Source organism: Branchiostoma belcheri, unplaced genomic scaffold (genome assembly GCF_001625305.1).
Source record: "Branchiostoma belcheri isolate BF01 breed outbred unplaced genomic scaffold, Haploidv18h27 scaffold25, whole genome shotgun sequence".
NCBI classification, from domain to species: Eukaryota; Metazoa; Chordata; class Leptocardii; order Amphioxiformes; family Branchiostomatidae; genus Branchiostoma; species Branchiostoma belcheri.
This window is the reverse complement of record NW_017803854.1, coordinates 2,379,470-2,407,360: the sequence shown is the minus strand read 5'-3', so window position 1 is coordinate 2,407,360 and position 27,891 is coordinate 2,379,470. Positions and strand designations below refer to the sequence as shown.

General features: G+C 44.7%; 1 protein-coding gene across 2 annotated transcripts in view; it reads right to left on the bottom strand.

Moving 5' to 3' along the window:
* LOC109471459 (fibroblast growth factor receptor-like 1) overlaps nucleotides 1-15,755 on the bottom strand; it is a 45,664-nt gene extending 29,909 nt beyond the window's left edge. The window contains exons 1-2 of one of the 2 annotated variants that reach the window (XM_019770785.1): nucleotides 15,691-15,755; nucleotides 6,662-6,768 (exon numbers count right to left, since the gene is read on the bottom strand). In XM_019770785.1, coding sequence (XP_019626344.1) covers nucleotides 6,662-6,768; nucleotides 15,691-15,725 — 142 coding nt within the window. In that variant the 5' untranslated portion in view covers nucleotides 15,726-15,755. Of the gene's footprint in view, nucleotides 1-6,661; nucleotides 6,769-7,668; nucleotides 8,987-15,690 lie in introns of those variants that run through there. The other variant, XM_019770784.1, reaches the window with a different exon arrangement.
* Between the last annotated feature and the right edge of the window lie 12,136 nt (nucleotides 15,756-27,891).

The window sequence follows — 27,891 nt, the reverse complement described above, 5'->3', positions numbered from 1 at the left end:
TTTCAATCAGTTAGCTATCGACAAGAGGTTTACCTACCATATTTTACTTTCATCTTCTGTTTTCATGGCAGACTTCGCTATCTTATCGCGTACTTCACTTGCATCTTAAAAAACTCTTTTGCCCACAGCAAGTTCATATCGTCTGTATCTTTCAAGGGTAAAATAGATGACAACAACTGTTCAACTCTAGCCTTGGCCCAGACAGCTATGGTTTACCTAACCCTGGGAACCCATATATTTGGGGAGCCACACTCGACTTATACCAACAAACTGTGCCAACCACTCTTCAGAAAATTGCAGACGGGGATATTTCTGCCCAGACATGGCTTATCTTGACTATGAGACATAAGATTACAAGCTGTTGCCTGTTAGTTTTTCTTCATGTCCATACATGAGATGATACGTATGTTCCCTTCCTTCAAAATTACAAGCATTTCTTGGTAAATTTTCTTTTACTCATAAACAATACCTTAAGAAAACTCCTAGAAATTCAGCATACCTGTTAGTGCAAATAATACGAATTCCAAGAAACTTTTCCAGATCAACAGGCAGTCTATTTTGTAACATTTCCAACATGCGGGTTATGTTCACTCTCCTTTTGTTTTCCTTTCTTGTCACTTGTTGCCCCACACAAATTTTCAAGGTTGTCTACTGCCCAGAAATAACAATAAACTATGTGTCAATTTCACCTGACAAAATAGAGATTAGGTCACCGAGTTGGTTAGGAGATTGGCTACATACTTTGTCCATTTAAATGTTTCCTTTTTCGTGTGTGAGAGTTTCCGACGTCGTTCCAATTAGCTCATGTCTGGAAAATGTTAAGCCACATTCCACTCTGTGACACTCAAAACACTTGCCAAGAGTTATAGTAACACGAAGTTGTATTTTATGGTTTACGTTGCATTTACTGCATCAGGGGAGTGGTATTACATGGGCTTTCCATGCCCGCAGCTACTCTACATACTTTAATTATCGGAAAATCTTTTTCACATCATAAAATGTTGACCAATTCGGCACGCGGATTACGTCCAACAAAAGCCAGCCTGTATTCCACTTGCAACCAAAGTTTATTTGGTAGATTAACTCAAAATTGTAAGGTTATACTTTTGTTGATTTTAGTGGCTGCCATCCGAGGTGTGTTGTTTCCGAGCCTCAGCGCTCTTTGAAACATTTGTTAGTGCTGAACTTGATCTTTGTGGGAACGTTTCCCGGCGGAATAAACTTTTCTCCCCTCACCTCTCGCTCCAGGCTGGCATCGAGCGAGTCTGGTGGCTTCCATCTTTCCTCAGCTGTGAAATTGTCCCCTTGCCTCTCAGCACTGTTTATTTTTCCTCCCACCCATCTCCTGACAAACCGGCCACTATTTACTTGTTTTTCTTGACTTCTAGGAGCTAAAATTTCTGGAGCCTCCTGGCAGAGTAAACAACCGGCCTTGGTGGGACCACTCTTTCCTGGGCTGACCTGTGTGTCACACAGGCCTCAGTTCTCCTACTTTTGGGAAAACCGGGCAAAGACAACAGAGGCTGGTGTTACAGGATGAACCCACGTTCTGCCCTGAATCTGTCACTGGCTGGGGAGACCAATAAAAGGCTGAGTTCTGTCAGGTGCAAAGGGGACCTACCTCTCCTCTCCATACTAGAACTACAGATTTGCGTGGACGAACACTACTACTACTCCATGAAACCTCCTGTTGCTGTGTAACTGTAAGGCATTTGACTTGTGCCATGTCTTCATTTACCAAACAAATCCCAAGTCCTCGCTCGGAGACTGAGTACTGGTAGCTGCTAGGTCAGAAAGCTTGTCTAGCATCACACTGCTAATAGAGCAGCTTAAAGTTTACAAGTAATTGGTGTAAAGGGATACTAAACTTTCACCTGGGGACCAATTATGATGATACAGTTTGTGGCTGCTCTTAATTACGGCTCCAACCAAACACTTCCTTTCCTACATCCTAGTAAGTGCTCTTCGCCTGTAAACATAAACTACATACTGGACAGACCAGTGTTTGGGCTGCACTGAGTAGATGGAAAACAAAAAGCAACAAAATTCCTTCAGCCATTGGATGAAACAGCCCTGTCCAAGAGGTACTGCTATGTGGGTTATGTCCCTGCACTATGTCAGGATGTGTGTACTCGAAGATTGAACATTGTAAGGCGTTAAAATACAACATGAACACCTGGGTTAACATGGTTTCCAACATTTATCAGACATGTCTGGTCCTTTTTTTGAACCATACAGTACATTATATCCTGTTCCGAAGATTAGACATGCCTTGGAGAACATGTAATTCTGCATTTCGCAACTTTCCACCCTTATCAACAAGTGCTTTAGTAACACACATCCTGAAAGGAAGTGCATAAAATACTCCAGGAAGAACTGCATCCGAGAGACCACCCTTCTCAGCTTGATAGACTTTGGAAACTTTTCTGGTGCAGGTAATTTTCAATGCTTATTTATTTACTTATTATATCTAAAGACAACTGGCTTGCCTCTACAGTTATTCTTCGTTGATTTCCAAGGCCTAATGAGGGCCAGTGAATGAGAATTTTAGCTGCAACAGTGCTGGTGTGTTAAAAAGAAGTATTTCAAGCCCTAGTCTTGCGAGGACTGTGGCACAGGTGAAAAAGAAAGACATCTTTTCACAGAGCAGACAATTCCACCTCCCTCAGGATGATGGGTAACTGCCATATGGCACGTGCCCCACCTAGGAGACCATCTAATCCAGGAGGAACTATTTCAGGAATCGCATCCTGTAATTTTTTTTTTTACTGACAGTCTTTGGCCAGATGGCAATTGTATTTGTCAGGGCTCGGTGTATAATCAAGCGATAGGGATCTCTTGGTTCTTAACCTTGTGAAATGGTGGGGGTATCTGGTTGAGCAGGCTGATTCCTTGGGGGCAGGGTTGGTTGTTGAAAGCTGGTGTGACACCACAACAGATCACCTCCCAAAAAAACTTCTAAAGGTGCCAGCTAGCTCTCCGTGTCACTTGCATTTGGTACTGATTAGGAACAACAACTCTCTCAAGTTCGACCAATTTGCATGATGAAGATGAGAAGGGACCTTGAAGATGATCGGATTATCCAGAACAACGGACAAGCGTCAATGGCTGTGTTAGGATCAGGCAAACGAGCTTCCTTCTTGCAACTGTGTTCTTTGAAACAAAAGAAAATGCTATCAAAACAGGTTTTACTCAAAGCCAAGTGGCAAGCAAAGTTCAGCGACAACAAAGAGGAATGACTTTCAGTTTTCAATCTGACAGGTCTATTTTTGGTCCTACTTAAGTAAGAGTCAATGCAATTTGGCTGGCTGACAAAGTAAGTCTTTTGATGTTTTACACCTTGAAACCCTGTACAAAAAAGCGGCCACACAAACAAAAAAAACCTGCGGCGCAACTGTGTAGGAAGTTCAGACAATAACGCGGCACATTAGCATGCTGAACACGAACCCAACCGGTTGCTGAAAATCTGCCTTGAGACAAGCGCCCGTGGCATTACACGCTACATGCTTAACCACTGCCAAAATGTACACACGGTTAAAAAGACGTTCTGGAAACGTGACCTTTGCAAATGAAGCCTTGACAAACGTCTGCCACCTTGAAAAGATTTGCCCCCCCCTGAGAACCTCGGCAAGCATAGCGATCCAACCAGGTTGTTACATTTAAGTATTTATACATGATTGTCACTGCTAGACTTTGAGATGACCTTTCAGATTCGGAGAAACGGCGGGTTAATGGCATGGGTTAGGTGCTTGTTGCTGGGAGCATTTAAAAGGGTAGCGTCACTTCATTTCAGGCGGCTGCCATGTTTCAGAACCACAAAACTACCAGTAGCAAATTAAAAGGCCAGTACGACATTTTTTATCCTTGCATGGGGGCAAAATATTTCTTATTCTATGATTTTTTAAATCATAGAATGAAGAAACAGCCCTCTTTGGTTTTCCATGTTTACTAGCAAAAGGCCAGAACGACATTTCTCAGATCCTTGCATGGGGGCCAAAATATTTACTAGTATTCATATTTTCATCATACATGTTGCATGTTTTAGCATTTTTTTAATCATAGAATGAAGAAACAGCCCTCTTCAGTAGGTTTTTAATGTTTTCACTCAGACAATGACAGAATTTCGGAGAGAGCTACTTTGAATAATTCAGGTTATCCTGCGACTGGCTCGCGACTCATTTAGGGGGTAAGATGAAAATCCCAGTCTTTGAAGGGATCAGAGGGCAGAGTTAATTTCAGGCGCAACAAAATACCTGCTCCCGTGACATTTGGTATAAAAGGTTTCGCCAATCCAAAATTCAACAAGGAAAGATGTTGCAAACACGCGCCACAAGACATGACGGAAAAATAGTGTAGTCGAAAATTTGCGTACAATTTTCTTCCAGATTTCAAACGAAGAAGCACTTGTTAACTCATCCAAAGAAATAAGAAAAATCACTAGCATAACCATTAACAGATATCATCCAAAAGACATGTTGCATGTTAACGATACACTGGCGTGATATTTCGAAAACGGTTTTCCAAGTGTTGGGTTGTTACGCATACACATGAATAAAAAAAATTACTAACATAACTATAACGAATATCATCCGGAAAGACATGTTGCGTGTAAACGATACACTGGTGGGTTATTTCGAAACTGGTTTTCCAAATGTTGGGTTAACCTTCTTTTGATGTCGGCACGGCCGCCGATGCTCTATCCGACCCTGGAGCTTCTAAATACAGATACTCTGGCCGACATGAAGGCTATAGCCTTACACTTGGACGCCCCTATGCCCCATATATGCCACAGAAATGACCCCGGTAATAGGAAGAGCCTCCCCTGCAATAAAATTCACAGTGGGAGACCCACACTTTTGGAACACCCAGGCATTCAAATGCGTCCAGTTTTCAACCCTAGTAAATCTTGCACTTCCTCCTTTCTGGTATAAATTTTTCTTTCCTTTCACCACTCTTTGGAGCACTGGGGAATATGACGAGGAATAAACGGTGTTGTGTAGGCTGCTCGATGTGTCACTGGGACATGTCTTTTACAACCATATCAACTGGCTGACGTACGTGAGGAGGGCCAAGGCATACAGGGGGACAAACTTACAAGGACAGCAGCTGCATTATCTCCCCAAATGTCTAGTACACATTGGGGAATGCTAAATACACCATACGTTCAGTATCTGTTTAGCCAAAATTTTGGAAGTTCCTGAATATTGCAAGTATGTCAACTTCTTTCTTGACAGTAAATATCTTTTGTTTATACCAGGACATTTTCTGTTTTTCAGTAAACAGTTGAACAATCAACCCTCTAAAGGATGTTTATTTTTCAGAAATCTTAGAAAATGTTTTCTTTTTGTCCAGAATACACATTTCCCCTTGGTCTTAGACTCTTACCCCATGCCTCTACCCCATGAGACTTTCGTGGTTGTGTACCTTTATCCTTGAGGATTAAATTGGCCCCAAACTCTCATGTGCATCTGAAAAGCACAAATCCTCCTAAAAGAAATTTTAAAATCCTGGATTAGGCTGACTATAATTTTCGGGGCAAGGCGAACAAAAGAAGTCGACATTCGTCTTTTGTCTTGTGTCCACAACTAGGCAAAAGATATTGTTCCAGAGATTTTATTCTTACTGAAAATAGGTCATTTTCTGCTCATATTAGACAAGTTTAAGCTGCAGTCAGTGTTTACAACAAAGAAATTATTCTCTGACAAAAAAAAACACAAATTTGTTTAACTTTGCAATTTCTAGTTGAATGTTCTTAGTTGGATGGCTACCTATGAGTTGGAATATGAAAAAAAAAACTCTTCCAGTTTAATTTACTTGCTAAACATTGTGGTGTTAAATTTGAAACCTTGTAAAATATTTTGTGACGACAGGATTTCTAGGCGTGTGAAGTTCTTCCTCACTCGAGAATATTCACACCTAGGCTTGAAGTGTGCAAAGAAGATCACCCATGCAAAGGATTTGGAGGGAGGGGGGCGAATTCCTGAAAATGTACTCATTTCATACTCTAAAAACATTCGCCAGTAACATAGTATATACGAAACTTCTTGTCAATAGACAGCACCAGCGCATATGTACCAATAGCCCGGGGCTAGGATTTCCCAACCTTTTCAGTGGCATGAACACCTACTGTTTAGGGCCAACCCCAATTTTCCGGTGACGGGCTCCCGAAAAAAGGGATTCGAGCGTTGAGTGGCAGGAAGATTGGCTCTGATAAAACTGTCACAAATCGTCTGACAAGTTTGGGTGGGGAAAAAATTTAGAAGGAAGAATTCGCAGAGCTCGCGAGGTGCAGCGGAGGCATAGCAAACCATCCGTGTGATTTCTTGTCCAAATAGTCCATAACATTCCTCCCCGTCCATTCATTCTTGGCAAATTTAGATTGAAGAGCAGTTTTATCTGTCCCCTTTTCTTTTCCCTAAAGATTGGGGCTGGTCCTTTTTTTTATTCATCATTCTCTATAATTGAGGTGCGCTGCTGCGAAAATAATAGTCCGCCCTGAATGGCGACTAATGATGGGCCAAACGAGCGGCATTTACACGACAATGTTCATGCTCACTGAATGGGACAACTCTGGTGGAAAATCTACAGAGGAGGGTCCACAAATTGGCCACACATTTTTACTTGTTCGGAGGCGTGAAAATGGAGGAAATGATGATCTTACCTCGCGCTCCAAGCGTCGACTGGACGTGTAGGAAGAACAGGAGTAAGGTCCATAGCATGGCCATCGTTTGGTCAACAGGTCTTCTTCTAACACTCGAGTCACAAAATCTAGAGAGACAAGAGAGAGAAAAAATCGTCAACTGGGTGATAATGAGGAGACATTATGAAGGCATTAGTGTTCTTTTGTTCGCACAGACACCACGGGGAATTAATGAACCACTCAAATAGACTCACAGACAATGTAGTTCTAAGGATTCGCTCGCCTCCCACCGATTTTTCCACACAATCATCATTTCCTCCGAGTTTGTGTCCCCGTAAATTAAGTCTCTCTCCTGTTGAATGTAAACTGTTTAGCTTGCACGTTTTCACGGAAGCCGAAGAAAAAACACACGGCTTCCTAGCTGTTCAAGGCCTCGGTGTTTGGTAAACAAATAGTAAGGAAAAAGGGGTAACATTAGTACAAAATACCCTCCCATGCCGGCTGTGACATTTTTGCGTGTCGGTTCAACTAGAACAAAACATACCATTTCCCACCCCTGAGAGCCTAACAAATTACTTGGCACAGGAAAACGCTGTACCCAGTCAGTCTGAAAACCAGCAGAACATAATTGTCCAGGGCGGGCGATGCATATTCAAGATGATATTGGAAAGCACACAGATCTGGAGATATTGTAAACAAGCCGGGGAAAGCAGCTCTCAAAATGGACTTCGACCCCCCTTTTAGTGCGGGAACCAGGCGACTTCGTGAAAACTACAGGCTCTATCTGCACAAAAATGGTGTACAGTGAGGGTTATTTCTACGTGGTTCAAACAAACATTCGCCTTGATGCCAAATGGATGGATGTTTGGCACGAATGGGGGGCTAATTGGACCGGGCTTCGAACCCGTAACGTCCGATAGAGGGTACATCAAAACCCTGGGAAGCCATCTGTGAAAGAACCCCGGCGCACAACACAAACATATACAGATAGGGGTGAGTAGGGGAGCAAGAGAGAGTAGAGAGGACACCTTCTAGAGCAGCCTGAGTGGGAATGGTGACCAGGTGGTTCCCTGTTTTTCCTCCTCTCCGCCTCGCAGCCCCGGCATATCAAGTCCCGGTGGCGCGACTCCGTTCTGCTGTAGTCCTCCTGACACATGACTGTTGTTCCTGCTATATCCCCGACAACAACTCGCGGTACGAGTACTGGGGCAACAGGTCCCGCGCTAGCAGCGGCGACTGTACCTCGTTCCACCACACAGACACGAAGTCCTACAGTCTCGATTCCCGTAGCTAGTAGCGGTCCTAGGCGAGCATTTTGACGGGAAATGTTGTGTTCGTTGTCCGCTGAGGTTGTTCTGAGTACGAGAGAGAGAGCACCACACGTCCTCCCCCGGTCCCGCCACTCACTCAACGGTGTTACAAAAACTCGCTACAGCAAAAATGCAACAGGTCCCACTGCGACAATGAATCAATCGGTGGAAGGACTTTCCCGTGTGCCAACTCCACTTAGGCCATTAACACTCCCAGGAAACGGTGTCCGAAGGAGACGGAGGCTTCTCCCTTCCGAGGAAATTTTGTTTTCAATAGCTTGTTTACCCCGCAAATACCAACAGAAAATGACTGCCGCGGATAGAATAACACCCCCTCGGCCAGCGGTGCCACGACGGCCCGAGCGAGCTTCCAGTGCCTCTTCCGCCGCCTGTTGCCGATCCACGACCGGAATGTCGCTGCCACGCGGTCCCGAGCGGTAGTTGTAGCCTTCCCCGGCAGGGATTCCACGTCTCCAGGATCCCTGCTGGGCTACAACACGGCGAAAAATCCAATCAGGACGGGCCGGTGGTGTACGTACTAACCGTCCGGCCAACGGAGCAGGCGTGTTTGGCTCTGTGAGTGCAACCCGAACCGTGTAAGCTCCACTCCCGTCCGATTCACAAAGCCGCTGCCCCAAAAACCCGCTATTCACATGCTAATGCACCCCGCCAAATCTCTGTCCCGGGACTCCCGATCCTATTGGCGGGCAGATCCTGTCCGAAATCGGCGAATATCGCCCCGAAAACTTGGTGGCCTGGCTAGACCCCTTGCGGAGAGTGCTCTCCCCAAACTCTGAACCCGAGCGCCCCGCTCACAAATGGGGGCGAGCCGTTCTGTTTGACTAGAGTCACATGAAAAGGGCCCCCGTTCAAGTGCCCATGTCCTAATACCGCGTGCGGGTAGGGTTTCACTCGCAACTCTGGAGCGGGCCCGGCTCAAAGGCGGTGCGAGAGGGGGAAACAAAGGCCCCAGCGCAACAGTACACCCCTTATGTAGATCCCAGAGAACCTGGTTAGATCCTGTGGGGCTACGTGAAGTACGGTGGAGGGGGTATGTTCTCACATTTCGTAATCTATGACGACCACGATTGGAAGACAAAAAAAATATGATAAAGAAAAAAAGGGGGGCACAATGTTTGCCCGCCAATCAAATTGTACAACAGACTTTTGACACCTGGTCTTTTTGCGGTGGAGGATGGATATGTTTGTTTACTTTTTGGCAAATGTCTAAAAAGTAATCGAAAAGCACTCAATTTTTAAAATATCTCAGATATGAGTCACAGGAAGCTAAGATGGAGAAAAAAACGGAAAGGGACCACGGTCCGACCACCAGAAGAGGGATGCATTTACTTGCACACGACTTCACGCTATGATAGCTACCCAAGCACACCACAACAATCCCCATAATCTCATAATAGTAATGATTTTCAGACGGATATCATCATTTGGTAAGACCGGGGCACGCCCAAGTAATGGAAAGGTTGGTCTGGCACTTTGTGTGTGTGTGTCTGTGTGCTATTCTAACGCATTGCGTGCGCTCTAAGACCCACAATGCGCTCCCCATGACCAGTAAATCCGGAAGTTTACAAAGTGAACTGTCTGTATGGTTAAGCCTGGTATGTTTTATTCTCCTTCTCCTAGGTGTAAAAAAAGGGCATTTCTCGTAAAAAAAAAATCATCGAAATGTGACGTTCATATTAAAAAGATAACTTCACTGTATTAAGATTTTAAAGACAACGCAATGCACGTAACTAAAAGTTATATAAAAGAGAAAAAAAATAACTGTGTCGTGTTATATAAATGGTCACATATGTAATGGAAAATGCCATTATGGTTCAATAGCCTCGGTTGTTTACATTGGTTTCAGTTAAAGATTGTAAAAAATTAACCACGCTGGCGCTGTAATCTGCGCAATGTCAACAAAGCACGGGTTATAAAGATGGAAGGTCCCACTGGGAGCGGAGGGGTGGGACGGTTGCTAGCCCGACTGAAACCCGGCCAAGCACGCAGCTAGGAAAGGTCACGGGTTGGTGCGCGGACCATGAAACTGGCGACAGAAGACGGAGGTTTCCTCGTGGCCCGAGGGCGGGAAGCGTGAACGAAACGCCCCACATATTTTCCACCACATTTAGGGGTCATTCCTGGCGAAACCTCGCGCCGTCGGGGGCCCTGGGTGACAGACGAGACCTTCGACTGGCGGACAAGTGCAGCCTGCCAAATTTGGCAAACGGACGAGCGCACTTCCCACGCGGAGGGGTGGAAGCTAAAGCACGTACGAAAATATTATCCATCCTAAGTTCTCCACGTTTACAGACAAAAAGAAAACTACCATCCCCTTAACATCACAAAACCCATAAATTAGCCTACGGGCAAGAACTTGAAATAAACTACATTCTGAAGTAAACAATGGTAACAGGGCGGATTTAAACTGATACAAATGTCAAACCGTAGAAACTTTCAGACGAATCCACCATCTCTATTCAGGTACTGACTAAACTAAATGCATACTACTTATCTATATCTTCCGTTTCTTAAAAATTTATAATCTTTCATTGTGTGTGAGTAACATACTCCCATTCTGTTTAATACGATGCCTTTTCCCTGAAAACGAATATAACATTATAGTGTTACGCTGCATGGCGGTTATACCGTCTATACAGATACAGAACTTGTACAGAGCTTGTTTCAAAAGCAAGAGACCGTCGAAAATAACGAAAAGAAACATTGTCATCGTAAAAACTGGTACAATGTATCAGTTTTCTTTATGACGTTTTGATATGATATTATCTGTATCATATGAGTTACTAGTATTATCGGATCTTAAATTAATTCGATAGAAATGGTCTGTCGGCGGTTGAAAGCGTATAGATTATCAAAAGGATGCAAATCGTATCGACTGATACTGATGTATATTCATGGCCGAAAAATAGCGGATTTGCCAATTATCAAAACGCCCTCAACTTCCAACCCAAACAATCGCAGATGCTTGCTAAAACCGACAGACGACTCATACCAGCGATATCAAACCCACGCCTCCAGAAACTGCAATATAAGATGTTCAAATTGTCTCCTTCTACGACAAAGAAAGAAGAGAAGAATCTTGTCCACGCCGATACAAAGAAATTGTGCCCTCAAGGCCTGGAGGAATCCCAAACCGGGAAGATAAAATACATCTCATCTTCGGTTTCAAGTTCCCGCTGCGCCGGGCTCATCCCAGGGTCAGATCTAATCACTGGCCGACAAGTAGGGTTCGAGCTAGCCTCTACCAGGCTTCGGGAGGCGGCTGGAAAGGGTAGATATTGGCCAAATTAAATAAAATCCCCTGGCATGTTTTATCTTTTTTGGGGGGCAATTTCTACTTTTTCCTGGTAGAGGCTAGGTTCGATCGCTCTCCGGTCGGCCCGTCATGGAGAAATTGGGCCAAGATGCCAGAAACATACCGAGCCAGTAGCCTCTATCAGACTTAGGAAGCGACAGGACTGAAGAGTAGAAAAATTGATTGGTCAAATAGACAGGAAACGACGTTGGTCTGGAGTACATTTGCCGCTCGTGAAAAGCAGAAAATGTATAGCAAATGTACATGTATTCCTTTAGCGGACCGGACTGTCGTGTCATCTGTCTATTTGGCCAATTTCTACTCTTTCCAGTCACCTCTGAAGCCTGTAGAGGTGGTGTAGCCGAGGCAAGAGTCTGACACCCAGGCTACTCTCCGGTCGACCCGATCAAGGGGAAATTGGGCCAAGATGCTAGAAATCTGCCGAGCCGGCGGCGATATACCGAAAATGACAGGAAATAATCAAAAATATTCACCCCGCCGAGCATATTTTTTACAACATCAAAAGATGCGCAGAATGAAACGGTAACGAAGTAACCGCGGCCCGTTCTTTGATGAGAGTAAATGGGCTGTTAGTGCGCCGCGTGTCGTTCGCAACAAGACGAACCGCTAAACCACAAGAGAAGCGGGCAAAGCGCCTTGGGGGGAAAGTTCCGATTCATTTCTGCTCTAATCATCCGATCCCCACTAGCGACCACTGACTCCTGCGAGGTGTACAAGCGTATGATGTTGTACATACAAGCGTAATGATGGTGTGATTCGAATGTTAATCATATCTGTAATACTTATAAAAGCTGGGCCAAGCAATCATCAAACATGATGCGGTATTGTCGTAGGTCGTCGATGGTACGTACGACTTTGATGATCTTTGATGTCGTAGAATTTTTAACGAAGCCTGAGCTCGAGATTGTAACCGTGAGAGAACCAAACGCCGACAAGAATCTAATTATGATTTCTTTTGATGATAATGAGACAGCTAGCTGGATTTTGGATTTACGTAGGATACTTGGTTCATCTTGCTACATAAAAAAAATCAAAGAACGTTACATTGACATCGAATCCAGTTTTGCTGCCCTGAAAATACTTAAGACACCTTTAATACCACAAAATAACACATGTTAAACACTGAGACAGAGTCAGACCCTGCATCTGCTTGGAGATTAGGAAAAAGAGATGCACAGACAGATGACGACGTTGTCACAACAATGTAATCTCCAAGCAGATCTTTGGACAGTATGCATTTGCCGAGCGGTTAACATTTGCCAGGCAGTTAGCATTTGTCATGTCGGTTACCATTGCATTTGCCTAAAATACGTAAAAAATAAAGCCTGATTAAAACGCCTAAAATACGTCAAAAACAAGAAGACGCCCAAACTTCTGCTTGGAGAGAAACAATACTATAGCGGCTCGTTCTTATCACTAACCATCAGCATGTCTTTAGACTGATCCTCCCGGGCCCGTCTGCCCTTGCCACACGATCAGGTATGTGTGGTGTCACCCTGATTCAGGACTGATCGGCTACAAAGTGGAAAGTGACGGCTTCAAAGCTTGCGGCATCACTTGCACCGACACTGAGGGTTTTTAAAAACCGTGATCTCTTTAGACTATAGTTTATAGCCTCAAACACTGTCAGAAACTGAATTTGATTCAATGAAGTTTCTTGTAAATGGCCGTAAATGAATGTTTTCTTCCCCCTCCCAACAAAAGTCTTATTTCTCCCTGAGCCGACACCAACATTCTTCCGCTTCAACGACATTTGCAACATCTATTTATCCTGCTTAGTAGGAAAATAACCCAATATTATGACTCCAATGGGATTCAAGGAAGTTTCTTATAAACGAATATTTTCTTCCCCTTTTCCAACAAAGTCTTATTTTTGAGGGCCCACGGCTTCCCATACTTAAAACACGGTAGCTACGTAGATCGGTGAGGGCCCACGGCTTCCCATACTTATACACGGTACCCTGAGCCGACAGCAAAATTTTTCGCAGTTCTTGACAGTCGAAGTTTCCACAATATTTAAGTACAATCTCGAGGGATTTAGATCTATGGAGGCTTTGGATTTATCCTTCGTAGGAATTTTGCAGAGTCATCTGAAGAGGGGAGATAGTTAGAGATAATTGGGTTTATGAGAGACATGTGGCGCGATGTTTGCGAGCTCCCCACCATCCAGTCGCCTCCCGAAATTGAGGCAAGATGTCTCCTAGACGGAAGACCATGAGAAGGAGCGAAGGAATCGTTTGAGGAGACTCCGTCTTGTCTGCCTTTGTGATTCGAAACAGCAAGTGCATTGTCGTCCATGTTGATGAATTATAGTTTCCTACAAGAGAATTGAGAGTGAGACTCAGAGACAGAGCAGAGCGAGTCCATTGGCATATCGTCTGTCTATTTGACCAATTTCTACTCTTTCTAGCCTCTTCCCAAAGCCTGGTAGAGGCTATCACTTCATAGCCCCTAGCGTCGGAGCCTGGCTTGATGCAAAGCCCCTCTCCATTGGCTGCGGTCCCAGCCTGCCAGCCAACAACTGCCCGCCCCCCTCCCTCCTGCACAAATGATTGACAGGACGCAGCTTGAGGTACCAACAGTTCATTTAACTCTCCGCGGGGAGCTCGGCTCGTAAATTTTGCATCGCTCGGAGATTACCGGAGAACCAGTGACACGTCCGACACACTCTGCCAAGCTTCCAGTGCTTAAACCTAAATAGCGGGATAAAGGTATCTCCAAATGAACGTCTGTCCAAATTACTTTGTTTAGACCTGTCTCCCGGTAAAATCCAAGACGACACAACGATTTACTCTGAGCGACAGATGTGGACTAATATCTCATTATCTCGTGTAAGAAGTGGGGTAAAGGTCTAGCACCTTCCAAGGCCTTCCAATTGCAGCACTTGTAGACTTGTGGGAAAAATGCTTGCGTATGGTCTACGCCAAGTCCCTTCCAAGAATTGTTTTGATATAACTCTACTTGTCACAACTCATATATAGGTCAGACGTGTTCAAACGATCGGCCGGTCCCTCTAGCATGTCTACCGGCAGCCAAAATGATCATCTGTGTGATATTCTACCCACAACATACGCTGGGCGTTGTCGTCACTGAAAAAACAAGTTCACAACCCTGTGAAATCCAAAGCTACACGTCAACGCATATCTTGAATTTTCTTTTTGCACTGTTGGTTTTATATTCTAAAATTTGTGTGACAGAAGCACGGCCATGGTTGTTGGTAGATAGTTGCCAACAAACATGCAGGCGAACACGTAATTTTGGCACCGCATAACTTTCAAGCTGCCAAATGCTGCTTACGCCTTCAAAAAAAACAAATGTCTTGCCGCAACCCCGTGTCATTGGCCTTGGCCCGCTCCCCAGTTCTTTCATCTGTTTGCTTGAAGCGCAGATGTCAGAGAGGACGCGGTTTATATTAGGTCTGTACCGCCGAGGTCGGGAGAGATGTTTCTGTCAGCACCCTGTTCATCATAGCCATTTGTCTGACGCCCGCCGGCCCTAGTAGGTATTCTCCAAGCAGAGGTTGGTGGGGAAGATCGTTACCTTTTTGCCCCGTTTTTTCTGTCGCATGCTGTGGGGGTAGCGACAGCTACAGGTAAAACCGGGCAATATAGAAAGGTAACGATCATCCCCACCAACTTCTGCTGGGAGAGAACTAGTAGGCTCCACATAGCCTCTGCCAGGCTTCGGGAGGCGGCTGGAATTGACCAAATAACGTTTCTGCTTCTGTATGCGACAAGATGTTCTTTGCTTAATATATCTTGTTGAGATTGCAAATGTCATTGCAGTACAGTGCTGATTATAAATTTATCTACGAGAAGTTGATTACGTTGTCAACGAAAGTTCCGTGTATCGAGCGGGACCATAGTAGTAGCCACACGTAGCCACACGAACAGTGTTGCGCCCCCTAGCGGCCACAACGTCCCTGCACTTTACCAAGAAGCTCTGTCACTTTTTTTCGTCAACCTGTCACCAACCGCCATCATCTGTCGTCTGTATCTAATGTCTACTTATGAAAGTCGCTGTAATTTTGTCATTTCAATAAAGATTGTTATAGATCGTCACCTAAATACGACCTAAGGTGACCAAGCTGACAACTTGAGTCAGTTTTCACTGACAGATCCCAAAATGCTCGTCCTTGAAAACTGACATTTGACACAAGCTGGAACGGCCGCCACTGTATCCGAACGCCACTAAGGTGGAAAAGTTACAGGTTATTCATATAGTCGAAGGAATACGAGACTCACCCACTAATACCGTTTCAAACTAGACACGATTTTGATTGGATACAAGTAGGTTAAAAGTCCCTTCCCTCGGATTTTGCGTTTTGCCATACTGACTGCTAGTAGACCCCCCCCCCCCCTCACGGTTGAAAACCCAGCAGTCTGAGACATGTACAAACACACCTGTTCGCCTTCAGAAGCAGCAGGGGTTCTCTCATGTGCACAACTCGGCTAGTAACGTTCTTCCGAACAGGCAAAGGGCGCCACAACTTCCTAAAACTTCCTTTGTGCGAACATAGGATGTTTCCTACGCATGTCTATGAGTATGACAGAACCCAGAAAAAACACACTCGTACACCGAAATATTCGGATATCACGGTATTCTAGTTTTCACGCTCTACAGTGCCTCAAATGTAGCATGCATGGCTGACCGACAAAAACGGCCCGGGGCAACGTAATGCTGCAAGAATGTCCGCCCGACACAGGAGCGAGCACACATGAAATGTTAGACCTGTTTCAAAACAGTAACGCTATCCTCGGGCTTTAGTTCTGCATTATGTTTGGGTTATTGTTCGCCATATTTTGCTTTTGAATGACAAGTATTTCAGCCAGGAACAAACACAATTGTGTGTTTAGGAGGGACGGAGGTCACGGTGTTGGCAGCGGCGAAAGGGAACTCAGTTTTGCGGTGAAAGACAGAAGAAAAACTCGACTCTTCTTTTACGTTACGAACCACGTCGGCCTTCCGCACAATAGTCTACTGGTTATGAATAGAATTGGGATCAAATATGAATCACTCGCACTAATAAACAGGGGACATCGTCATCCATCTTGGTGATTGGCAGGCTATTGACACCATTGCCATCGATAAAGTTAACACGATCAGACAGATCGACCTAATAAGTTTTTGCTTCGCAAGTAACGAGTAACGATTTTTCGTAAATAATTTCATCGGGTTAGGGAGTGATTGGGTAGTAAAATTCTTTCAAAACCACTTGTTTCACACGAACCGACGTTTCGATGACCGTCTGTCATATTAGCCCTGTTGAAGATGACAGATGGTCATCGAAAAAATGGCTGTGAGTAATAAAAGAACTTTATCAATCAAGTAATGATTTCGTTGAAAGGGATGGGTTGTTTCTTTTTGCCGTTTTTATCGAAGGTGAAAGAAACCACGTTTGCTTCATTGCCTAGTACCACAACAACGTAATAAAAGTCAGCAATATGACATATACCACTGATTTTCATTCATTCATTAATTCATTAAACTGATCATATCCAACTCCCCTAGAACGGCTGCGACAACTGCGACCAGAGAAGAGCCAGTACAGGCATCCTAACCCCGCGTGGTCTGGCCGGGCAGGATCCGGTAAAACGTGGAACTGTCACGCACGGCAAACATTCCCGGCAATTCCCGCGATCCTGCCAGCCGTAAACTCAACATGGCCGGGCGTTTATAACGTCTGGACGGGATGCAGGTTCTTGCTTTGCAGACGTTCATTTTCTGTATCTGTATCTGTATAGCCGGTATAACCGCCCTTTGGCGTAACGCACTAGACTTGCAAGCACGCGGTGAGGCGGCAGCTAGCTATATTACACCAAACAACCTGTTACACCCAATCTTTGCACATTTAATTGCCGGAGTTGTTTAACGCTTTCTAGTTATGGTGCCCCAACTATTCGTGTGTTTTTTTTTTGTCCGATGAGATTTGCCAAGTTTTATGATTGCAGGTGGTCACAGAAGCGCGTACGATCAGAAAACAAGGGAGAAAATGGTGCAAATTAGAAAAGAGAGCGAATGAGCCCCCCCCCCCCCCAAACGGTCTGCGCCTGCGCGAAATTCGTTCGATGTTTGGTCAGCATTGCATCAAAATTTTACCTGTTGCAGACGATATTTTTCCGACACAACATTTGAAAACTCAGTAGTAAGTAGTAGTAGATTGGGTATCATTCCCAAAATACGTGAATGCGACCTTAGACGAGACTTCAGCCTGCCCAAGTGCTATGAACAATACTTCACGGGTTTCGCGCAGGCGCAGTACGTTCTGCCCACGTGCTAAGCTGTGCATGACAATAGAGCCCATCTATCTGTATAGCTATAGCTAGAGTAACAGTTGTTTGCTCGACAATGTTTACATCACATCCGATCCCCTGATTCGTTCCAAGGAGGGGTCATTGTAAGAAGTGGGGAGGGGGGGGATAGCCCCTCCCCTCGTCCATAATCTAGCACACCCTAATCTCCAAGCAGATCATACGGTGGCAAGGCAGTATCCATTGGCCAGAGGAGTACTTATTCGCAGGTGGCTAATGGGCAGTACTCCTCTGGTCAATGGATACTGCCTTGCCACCGTATGATCTGCTTGGAGATAATAGCACGCCCTACACAACAAGTCTCCACCGATACATGGGCGTCTTCGAGTCAGACTCGTGCCAAAAGAAAGATTGGCGCAGGGTTTAATGCAGTGGAAGTAAAGGCCTGATCTGAAAATCCCCGAATGCGAGACAAAACAATTATCTCGTGGCGTCTCTAGAGACGTTAATAGTTCTCCAGTGGGTCAGAAAAATTATGGAGCATAGAAACTTTACGAAAGTCACAAAGCTGACCAAAGCAGCTCACGAAAGTTCCTAAAATTCTGTTTACATACTAGTAATAACACACGATGTCTTATTAAAACTGCCCATTAGGTCTTTTCTAGTAGTATTTACAAATTGTATGTAATACATCGACATGTGTACACTTTCATGTTCTCGGCCTACATCCAGCCCCAGATTTGAAAACAAGCCTCTTTGATTTGAGCTACATTATATATACTTCTCTACCTCTCCCTGTGGCAGCCCCACACACACATACCACGCAAAAGCACGAGTTTGTAGGTAAACCATTGACACGAGGTGTTTGAAGGTCGCCACCTTTGCCTAACCTGCTCGGAGACGTTTTGATAGATTGACATTCCGATTGGAGAACCCGGTAGGCTAGCAGTGTGTCCAACAGGTTCGGTGCTGAGCCAAATCCTTGAGCTGCCACATACGTGAGAGGTTAGGTGTTTAGGGCTAGGGTTAGGGTTAGGGTTGGTATAATAGTTAGCGTTTAATAGGGTTAGGGTTGGGATCATTGCTCAGGGCTAGAGTAAGACTTACGATTAGAGTTAGGTCTGGTTTAGACTCCCACATCACGACCAACCCCTACCACCCCTTGTCTCAGGTATATTGGAGTCATGTATTTGGCAGGATCATGTATTTGACTTGACACCAGTGTAGCACCCACAGAGAAGCAGACACCCCACCTCACCAGACCAGGGGGTTACGTACGGTTCGTATGATGAAATAGCTGTTTTAACACCTGTACTTGCACAGATGCTAAAACAGTCAACGGCATCCAACACCAACCATCTTATGAAGCACAGAGTCTAGTTGACCGGCTACGTCTAATAGAACTAGCGATGATGCTTCTTGAATGGACAGACTCACCTCACCTCACCTAACCGCATGTACCCCCACCACCCTTTTCTGTGTGACCGGTCCGATGCACTGTTATGTCAACGTTGTTTCCGACTTATCGCGGCTTTTCCATTAGTAACCGCAATCTCGCCCCACATAAGTGCCTGGATCGTACCCACTTCAGCCGAGCCTCAAGTTCTTTTACCACCTCTCGCTAATTGAGCACAGTTTTCGCAGTGGCGCCAGGCCCGAGCCAAGACACAAGAGGCCGCTCCGAGCACTGTCAAAACACAAGCAAATTGATCCAAATTGGAAAATTATTGTTTTGTTGGGCTGAAACAACAGTCGTGAGAAGCGAACGGCTTCCTCGGAAATAAATGAATGACGAGTAAGAAATTGTGTATCGCCTTTCAATAACAGGGCCAATCAAATTTGAATGGAATGCGAAAACAAGTTGGATTTCGAAAGCGTACTTCTTACAATCCACGCGGTCTGCATGTAGCATGTAGGTGAGTAAGAGAAATATCACGTGAACATGTATGTATGACGTATGCAATGACACACACACGTTTTACTGGAAGTGCACGTGGGTGGTGAACGTCATAGTCTTCGATTTCGAAGTTTTGCTTGTAACACTTTAATTTGTTCGAAATAATGAGTTCGCCTTCTGAAAAACTACACAAAATTGTGTACAAACTGCTTAATGAAAATCTGACGCAATGACTCGGAATACTCATTATTTCAGGCTTTTAAATGTCAAATCTAAAAGCTGGTCATAAAAAACGACACTGTCGGTTCTATCTTCATCACACCTGCGAGCGAGCATGGCAGGCGAGTTGAACAATCTCATTTTTCATTTGAGTATAGACAGCTCAAAACACCTGAACCGACCTATACTTCACCACCGTGCAGGGAGCTCTATCACGGTTACACGTTGTTCGCCCCCTGGTCACGGGGGCAGCATGTTCTGTGAGCGCCGGGATAGGATAACAGGCACAGGTAGAACACAAAGACAACCTGCATAAAGGAGGGGATTTGAAAGTAGAGCACAAGATACCGGTAGGGGAAGTGGTTGCGGTCAAACGTTACAGACATGTTATTTATAGGCACCCAAAGCGATTTCAGGGCAGTAGAACTGAATCTCCAAAGTCAATTTTCTTGTAATTCTTTAAATATAGTAACCTAAATCAGCCATATCCTACATAGCATACTGATATCTGTGAGGCAAAAATGCGATGTGGCTGATGGAAAACGATTATTTGTTGTTTCGTGGGCTGGTTCTAGCTATTTATTGCTGGTACCAAAAAATAAAGGGACGCCTCGCGTAAACATAACTTGTTTTGGGCTATTTCAACCGTTTAAGTCATGAAATGACGACGAAACTGTGCTAAGACATGGCCGCAAATGTCAATATTAGACAGATTTCCTCAACCAGATCATTTTGCCCACCCTGAAATTGCATCGGATGCCTTTAAGGGGGCCAGTGCAGAACACCTGGCGTTAAGTCAAGCCAGACAGTTTGTTCAGAGGATATCTGGGTATCTTCTTTTGACCGGGACTTTGCCTCTTTTCTTGCCGGTGGTCGTGCCATGCTTTGATGGCTTTAGATTCGGTCAGCTTGTGCCACCTGGCGTTTCACTCTATCATATTTTGGATAGAAAGGGGACTAGGGGTCACTCAAAGAAACCCGCAATTTTGCCGTATTAAAGCAAAGAAAGTTTGCTCAAAGCAGTGCCTCAAAATATGAAGGTTTAAACTTGTACATTCTTTGACGTAGACTCCACAGTTTCGGATCAAACTGCTGAATTGACAGGACTACCTGTAACTTTACTAAAACATGACGTAGTGCTACTAGTATTATAAAATACCCATACCTCCCGCGTGGCCCACCCATGCGAATGATTATGCCCAATTTGCGGCTATTTGCGCCTATTGTCTGCCCATAACACCCCGTGAGGACCACCTTTTCACAACTGCCTCATGATGGACTGTTCCTACATCCCCTGTGTAAAAGAATGTGCCGCCCTCAAACGATCTGCGTTTCTGGGTTACCCGGAGATTTTGTTAGTTAGCAGAATAAAAGGGAAATAAAACGACACTAAATCGTAAAGACTTGTGTAATGTTAACGTTGATTGGCTAAATACGTAAACGAAGCTCTATTTTCAAGAATTGGATGGTTTATCATAACATGTGTGATTTCCGGTATTCGTTTAAAGATTCATTCTGTCCACCAGCAGTGGTATAATTAGACCATATATCACGAGATATCACGAGATATCTCATCGCCTGTGTCCGGTCCTTTATCTGTCCTTAACACTTTCTTATCAGACGCTCTTGAGCGGCTGTGTTCCCGTCACTCACTACATATCTAATCTCCAAGCAGATTCGGTGGAACAAGGGGACTTTATGTTCGCCTGAATCCACGTCCCTCTAGCCTCTACCAGGCTTCGGGAGGCGGCTGAAAAGAGTAGAAATCGGCAAAATACAGAGATAGCATCCCAAGGGAGTTTGGTCGAAGAGAGAACAGTTTGCCGCTCCCGAACTCTTCGACCAAACTCCCTTGGCATGTTATCTCTGTATTTGGCCGATTTCTACTCTTTTCAGTCGCCTCCCGAAGCCTCACGGTAGAGGCTACGTTCGATCCACAATACAGGCGGCCAACATAAAGTCCCCTTGCCCCACCGAATCTGCTTGGAGATCACTACATATATCCAGGTGCGTCGGCGGTGGCGTGGTGAGCTACACAACAACGGTGTACGCCCTACATGAACTATCAAAATTAGGACAACAAACGCATAAACACGTATACATCCGCATGCTTCCTTCACTAGATACAAAACGGTGGTGCACCCTCAGCTTACAGTTACATAACGTTAACCCTCGGGATTATACGAAGAATAAGCCGTACAAGTAAAGAAATACTAAACACTGCTGGTAAACCTTGTATGAAAACATTCGCTATGTTTTTACTGATTTGCGCTCAAGATAGTACACTATTGTTACTTTACTAGTTTTGATTAGTGTTTCTCTGTCATCGGAAGAGTCATACATTGTTCTTTTATCTGAGGGAGGGAAACTTCATCTAAGATAAACAAACTGATCACAATTGATCAGATGTACTAATGTTGTTTTTTCGTACAGTTGTGCAAGCGTAACAGGACTAATTTGTTTTGTTTTTATGTGCTTTGCGACGTCACCATTTTATGGATGAAATACACACTGCGGAGATTGGAACTTATGAAGGGCACTAGAAATGAAATCTAGACATCAAAACCATCGGTTTTCTGCGTTCAAAGATTGCAGAGTGTTTTTCGTGCCCTGGCGGACGGTTTTCCTAGAAAAAGTCGTGACCGGCTGCTATCTTTAGCTGAAGTAACTCGATTGCCGCTTGAATCGCAGCGAGTTGAGTTGTTGCACCGCTAATGGCCATAATGGGCCCGGACCCCGCGGCCGGCCACCACAAGCTCTTTGAATTTCAAGAATTGGATTAGAAGTATGAGTGTCTGGGTGTGGGGGGAGCATTCACCTAAAACTCACACGGACTCGGCTGGGCGAGGACGGCAACAAAAACAACCTCAACCCGGCCTTTTTAGTTTTAATTGCAAAACCAACAAGGGTAAATTTTATCAGGCAGAAACTGAGGACAGAGAGGGGGATTAGGGAAAGAGGGAACAACACGAATGCTGTAGTGTTGGGAAAAGTCGTGGGGTAAACGCGGTGTCAGCTATCAGTACAGTTAACACAAAAACACAGGGCTACAATACACTTCAAAGACCACCACTAGGGCGCTAGATAGATTAGTTTTTTTAACGGCTCTGTGAAGTTTTTTTTTTAATACAACGTTCCTGAGTTTCTCCCTACCTTTCCCCCCATGCCAAGCAGCCTTTGTTTGCCGAGCCTGTTCAGAGACCACTTCAGGCCAACGAGTGATCAAAGTCCACCAATTGTACCTCGCAGAAAACCATCCAAATTCACCGGCTCCACTCCTTCACGCACTCTAAGGTCCTCCAGCCACAAAAGGTATTCGCGCCGAGGACCCACACTCCAAGGTCTGAAATGCCCGTCCTTTAGAAATACTCAAACAAATTCTGCACACTTTTGCTCCTGCGGCGAGAGAGAGAAATTTGGCAGGCCGCGAGCTCAACTCTGCGTAATATTTATAGTCCCATTGTTGTCGTTCATTCTTCCAATAACACTCGTCGTTAACTGGCGAGGTAAAACATCATCAATATCAATTTATATCAACCACATGCACACATAAAACACATTAGCATTCGAAGTAAATTGCTACTTCTTTTCCAAAGTCCCACCAACAGAAAAATGAACGTTGGAAACAACAAGAAATGTTTGTGATATAAGATACGTGGCCGAAGCATTCTCCCCAATCGTCGTCATTCAAAACAATCCCTGGACATGCCTCTCGACTCTTTTAATGCACCAACTGAGAAGCCCATGAATGCGAAGGGCCCACTCACACCTGTATGCTCTACTAATTCGTGCACTCTAGTGCTCCAATACCTCCTCCTCTAAAAAAAACCCTCCACAGCCAATAAATTTACGAAATTAAATGTTTTTATAATGACTTAAACCTATATGTTGTCAGGGAGTTTGTTTTAAAGATTCTGGGAGGGAACAACAACGCACCAAGAAAGGTACACACACGGCGCAAGTGTCCACAATTTTACCGTAGTGCACCTGTTACTCTGGTGCCTTGGGATGGTCTGTTGTTTTGTGCTTGAATGGGTACAGTCGGTAAAACACGGCTAAATTCTACCGTCTTCTATTACTCATATTTTTGTCTTGGTATTTCGGTTGGCATTGAAAACGTCTATATCTGGCCGGGATATTAGTACACTACGTCTTGTACATAAAACATATAATAAAACTGTCAAACGTAACGGGTATGTTAATGTTAAAGTTAGCGCACGGTTGGTTGAGCACATAATCACTCACGAAAAGAACAGCAGTCGCGTGAGCTAAAGGAAGTATTCTTATCCCCTATAATATCCCCTGTGAATGCAGGGATTTCTCTCTGCCCTACGGGACCGCGAAGTCGGACGTCAGTTGAACGGGAATTCCTCCAAACCCTCCCGCGACTGCGAGCCTGGATGTCTCGGTGAGTGGGGACCGAGGGATTCCCGGTGTTTTAACGAGTGTATGAGAGTGACCAGTGGATTTAGCGTCCCGCGCAACGTGCATATGACCACGGACTCGCGCTGTTTAACGTTCACCTGACACGCTAGCATCACTCCTGACAACCCAAATAAAGTGCGGGAATTCCTGACTTAAACTCCGGAGTTATGGCAGCGGACTTCTGAGTTTCAGGCGAATCTGTGTCCTTCCCTGGAGACCCACCGGGCTTGTGTAACGGATATATAACATATAACATATCCCCAATGTGTGACACTTGTTGTTCTGTGTGTGTTTTGAAAACCCTCAGTACTACACACACCCAACAGTAAGCTTCAAACGTACTCACCTGTATGGGTAAGTCTCTCCCTCCCTCGGGACGTCTTCCACAGGCGACAGGTTGCAGTTGTTGCGTACGGTACGGTCCCACACAGAGAGCGCGCCACTCCGTTGGGGAGGCAAACTGAACCCCCTCCGTTCACGGTTTTGCCAGCGTTACGCCGCGCTTCCTGCGCCAGCATTCACTCCGTGTGTCACTCTACCATGCATCGAGAGCCACCCTAATGGACGCTTGATTGTATTTCGTCAAAACTCGGAACGGCATTGGCGAACATGTAAAATAACCAAGCGGCTTTGTGTGCACACGGCTTGGCTTTCCCATGACACAAAAGCAACGAGGACCTATTCAACTAATCTTGTTTGCCAGATTGCTCCGGGTTGTTTGCTGGGTTCACCCCTGTTTGTTCATGGTACGACCCAGAGGCTCTAGCGACTTTCTTTTGCAAGAAAAAACGAGGGAAAAGTATTAAAAAAGGAAAGAAACTGTCGTGAAAAAAAACACACTTTTATTTTGAAGCATTATCACGCGCCAATACAGATGAGGCACCTGTTACGTTACTATGGCCGAACAACAAAGTTTTCTTCAATTTTCTTGTACCAACATTAAAAGAAGGCCTTTAACCACTTTCCGAATGGTATATTCCAGATTCCTTTCATGGATATTTTACTTATCCTACGGAAATGAGGAATAAGTCTGTATATGCAGCGTTCAGTTATCGTAAAGAAGCTGAATTTACGAGCTATGTTTTTTCTCACCGCAATTTTATCCCAGGGGGATTTTTTCGAGAATAAGGCGGATGACGTCATACGGAAATTCCATTAGTGTTGGTAATGTTCGTGACCTGGCCTCTTACGTCATTTGATTGACAGGTAAAAGAAAACAAACAGTTCTGTCAAAAAATCGAGTTCAATGGCAGCTCTGTCTTCTATTTCGAGTGTATAAAGAATCCGACCTAATATTATAATCAGCTCAAAATGCCATATCTGACAACGAGAAAGTCTAACTAATAATATTGTTGCCGCTGACATGTATTCTGTACGTAGTTTGCCGCATATGTATGTATATATTCTGTACTTAGTATGACTTTATTCATACATGTATTTAGCTTTGTTAGATCTTTAGTTGTAGAAGATCATACAAAAGACCCTGTACTTTTTGTTGAGTTAATAAAGAATCATACTAATAATCTGATTTCGTGCTCTGACAGTTTCATGCTGTTAAGACTGTAAAAGAAGAAATACTAGTAGATAAAATCATTGAATAAATAGAACCATTTTATTTTGGTACAACGAGGAAAGTTCCCAATTGACCGTTGACCTCTTTATCTTGCCTGCGAAGCACGCGGTCGACCGAGGTACCGGGCTTGTTTACCCACAGTTTTGAGGAAAACTGATATGTTTGTGGGTTGGGACAGACTACACACGTCAGAACACCCAGGCCAGGTCTGATGCTCCTCCCATAACACGGGTTACAATGTAGGAGTGAGGACAGGGAGGCAATCAGGCGTTCGAGATGTTTTAGCCTCTACCAGGCTTCATAGGTGGCTGGAAAGAGTAGAAATTGATCAGATAGACAGAAAACATGCCAGGGGAGTTTGTCCGCTAAAGGATTTATCTGCGGCAAATGCTCATTTAGCGGACCAGCTCACCTGGTATGTTATCTGCCTATTTGGCCAATTTTTTTACTTTTCCAGCCGCTTCAGAAGCCTGGTAGAGGCTAGTTCATGTACAGTTTTGCCGCCATGTCGAGCTTCCAGGTATTTATTTCTTGACAAGTTTTGGAAAGTCACAAGTAGGTGAGGTGTGAAAATCCCGCCCTAATGACCGCCCAGACTAATTAACACATTTACAGTTTGGAGAAGAGCCCCTCCCTTTTAATTGGTGCAGTAATTGTCACCTTTGCTCAAGTGCTGACAATTAGGAGAAAATTGTCACAGTTATGTGGAATGTTAATCACGTGTGATTTGTAGTTCACCCTATTTGTTTTTTTGTATCGTTTCTGTATTGTGGTTGCGGGGATTGAGTGTTGAGGAGATGGACAGAAGGTAGCCTCTACCAGGCTTCAGAAACGACTGCAAAGAGTAGGAATTGACCAAATAGATAGACAGATAACATGCCAGGGGAGTTGGTCTAAGACTGTTTGCCGCTCTTCCCAGTAGCGCGGACCAACTTCCCTGGCAAATTATCTGTCTATTTGACCAATTTCTACTCTTTTCAGCCACTTCCCGAAGCCTGGTAGAGGCTAAAGAAGGAGGGTAGTAAGAACACTTAGCAATCCATTATTATATGCATAAACGAAGCCCCCCACCCCACCTATTCACATCCACATATACTAAAACAAATACACACCACCGACATCGACTTATCAAAATCCCACCTGAATATTTTTCTTCTCAAGTGTGTCTTTTTGTTGTAAGAAGAATTCCCGGTAAATATGCCGTGTTGAGTGTAGAAGTCAGTTATTTCTGAAAGGAAGAAAAGAATCATACATAGCTCAAGACAAAAGTGAACATATGTAACATCACAGGGTATACGGACTGCTCCAAATCACAATCATTTCATTGTTTGCTTTTTTCCCGAAAAATCAACGGCAGTCAGCAAAATCTGACACCCGCCCCGAAATGTGACATTGAGTTGTGGGGACCCCACAGGTATGGTTGACACTGTGTCCGTTCAAATTCAGACCTTGTTTAGCTCCATATGGCTTCTCTCTCTCACTACCCCGCCGTGCTCTGATGTTGTTTCAGGTATTTGGTTTGATTGGTTTTCCTTTAATGCCCACGATCATGATAATGATCATTCTGGAATACTCATTTTCACCTGAGTGAAGTGAGGAAAGCCGTGTAAAGTGCCTTTCCCAAGGGCACAAGGTTGGTGACTTGGCAGGGCTCGAACCTGGGACCTCTTGGTTCTTAGCTGAATGTTCTGCCGTTACGCCACACAACCCCACATCTCTTTCATCCGAGCCACCCTAGCCTCCGTAGCAGGCTAAGTTATAGAACTGGGGGTTTGGTGGTCTTCGGCTGTCTTCTGATTAGCCCAGTTCAAAAACGGGGATAATTCAACCAGGCCGGCTATGTTGTCTATATGCAATCAGAAAATAGCATATAAAAGCTCCAGAAAAGACCCTGAAGACCCCCCCCCCCAGTTTTTCGAATGCTATGGAGGCTGGAGCCACCCCACCTGCAAATGGTCCCTCAACACATCCATCCCCCGACCTGTGTACACAGGCTCACGGGAAACGTTAGTTTTGCGACGTTTGTGCTAAATAAATGGCACCTCCCGCAATTTAACCATCGCTGTACAAATATCAGGCGGTGTTTGGAGCTCAGGGCGCAGGTGTAAAATCCGGCTTGAAAGGCTCCAAACTTTGCTCCCGCTGGAAGAAAAATGACTGTGAAAGCTTTTAGTTGTGACAGAGATAAGGCGGGAAAATCCTGGCCGCAGAGCCGGAGGACAAAGTTTGGCCGCCGGGC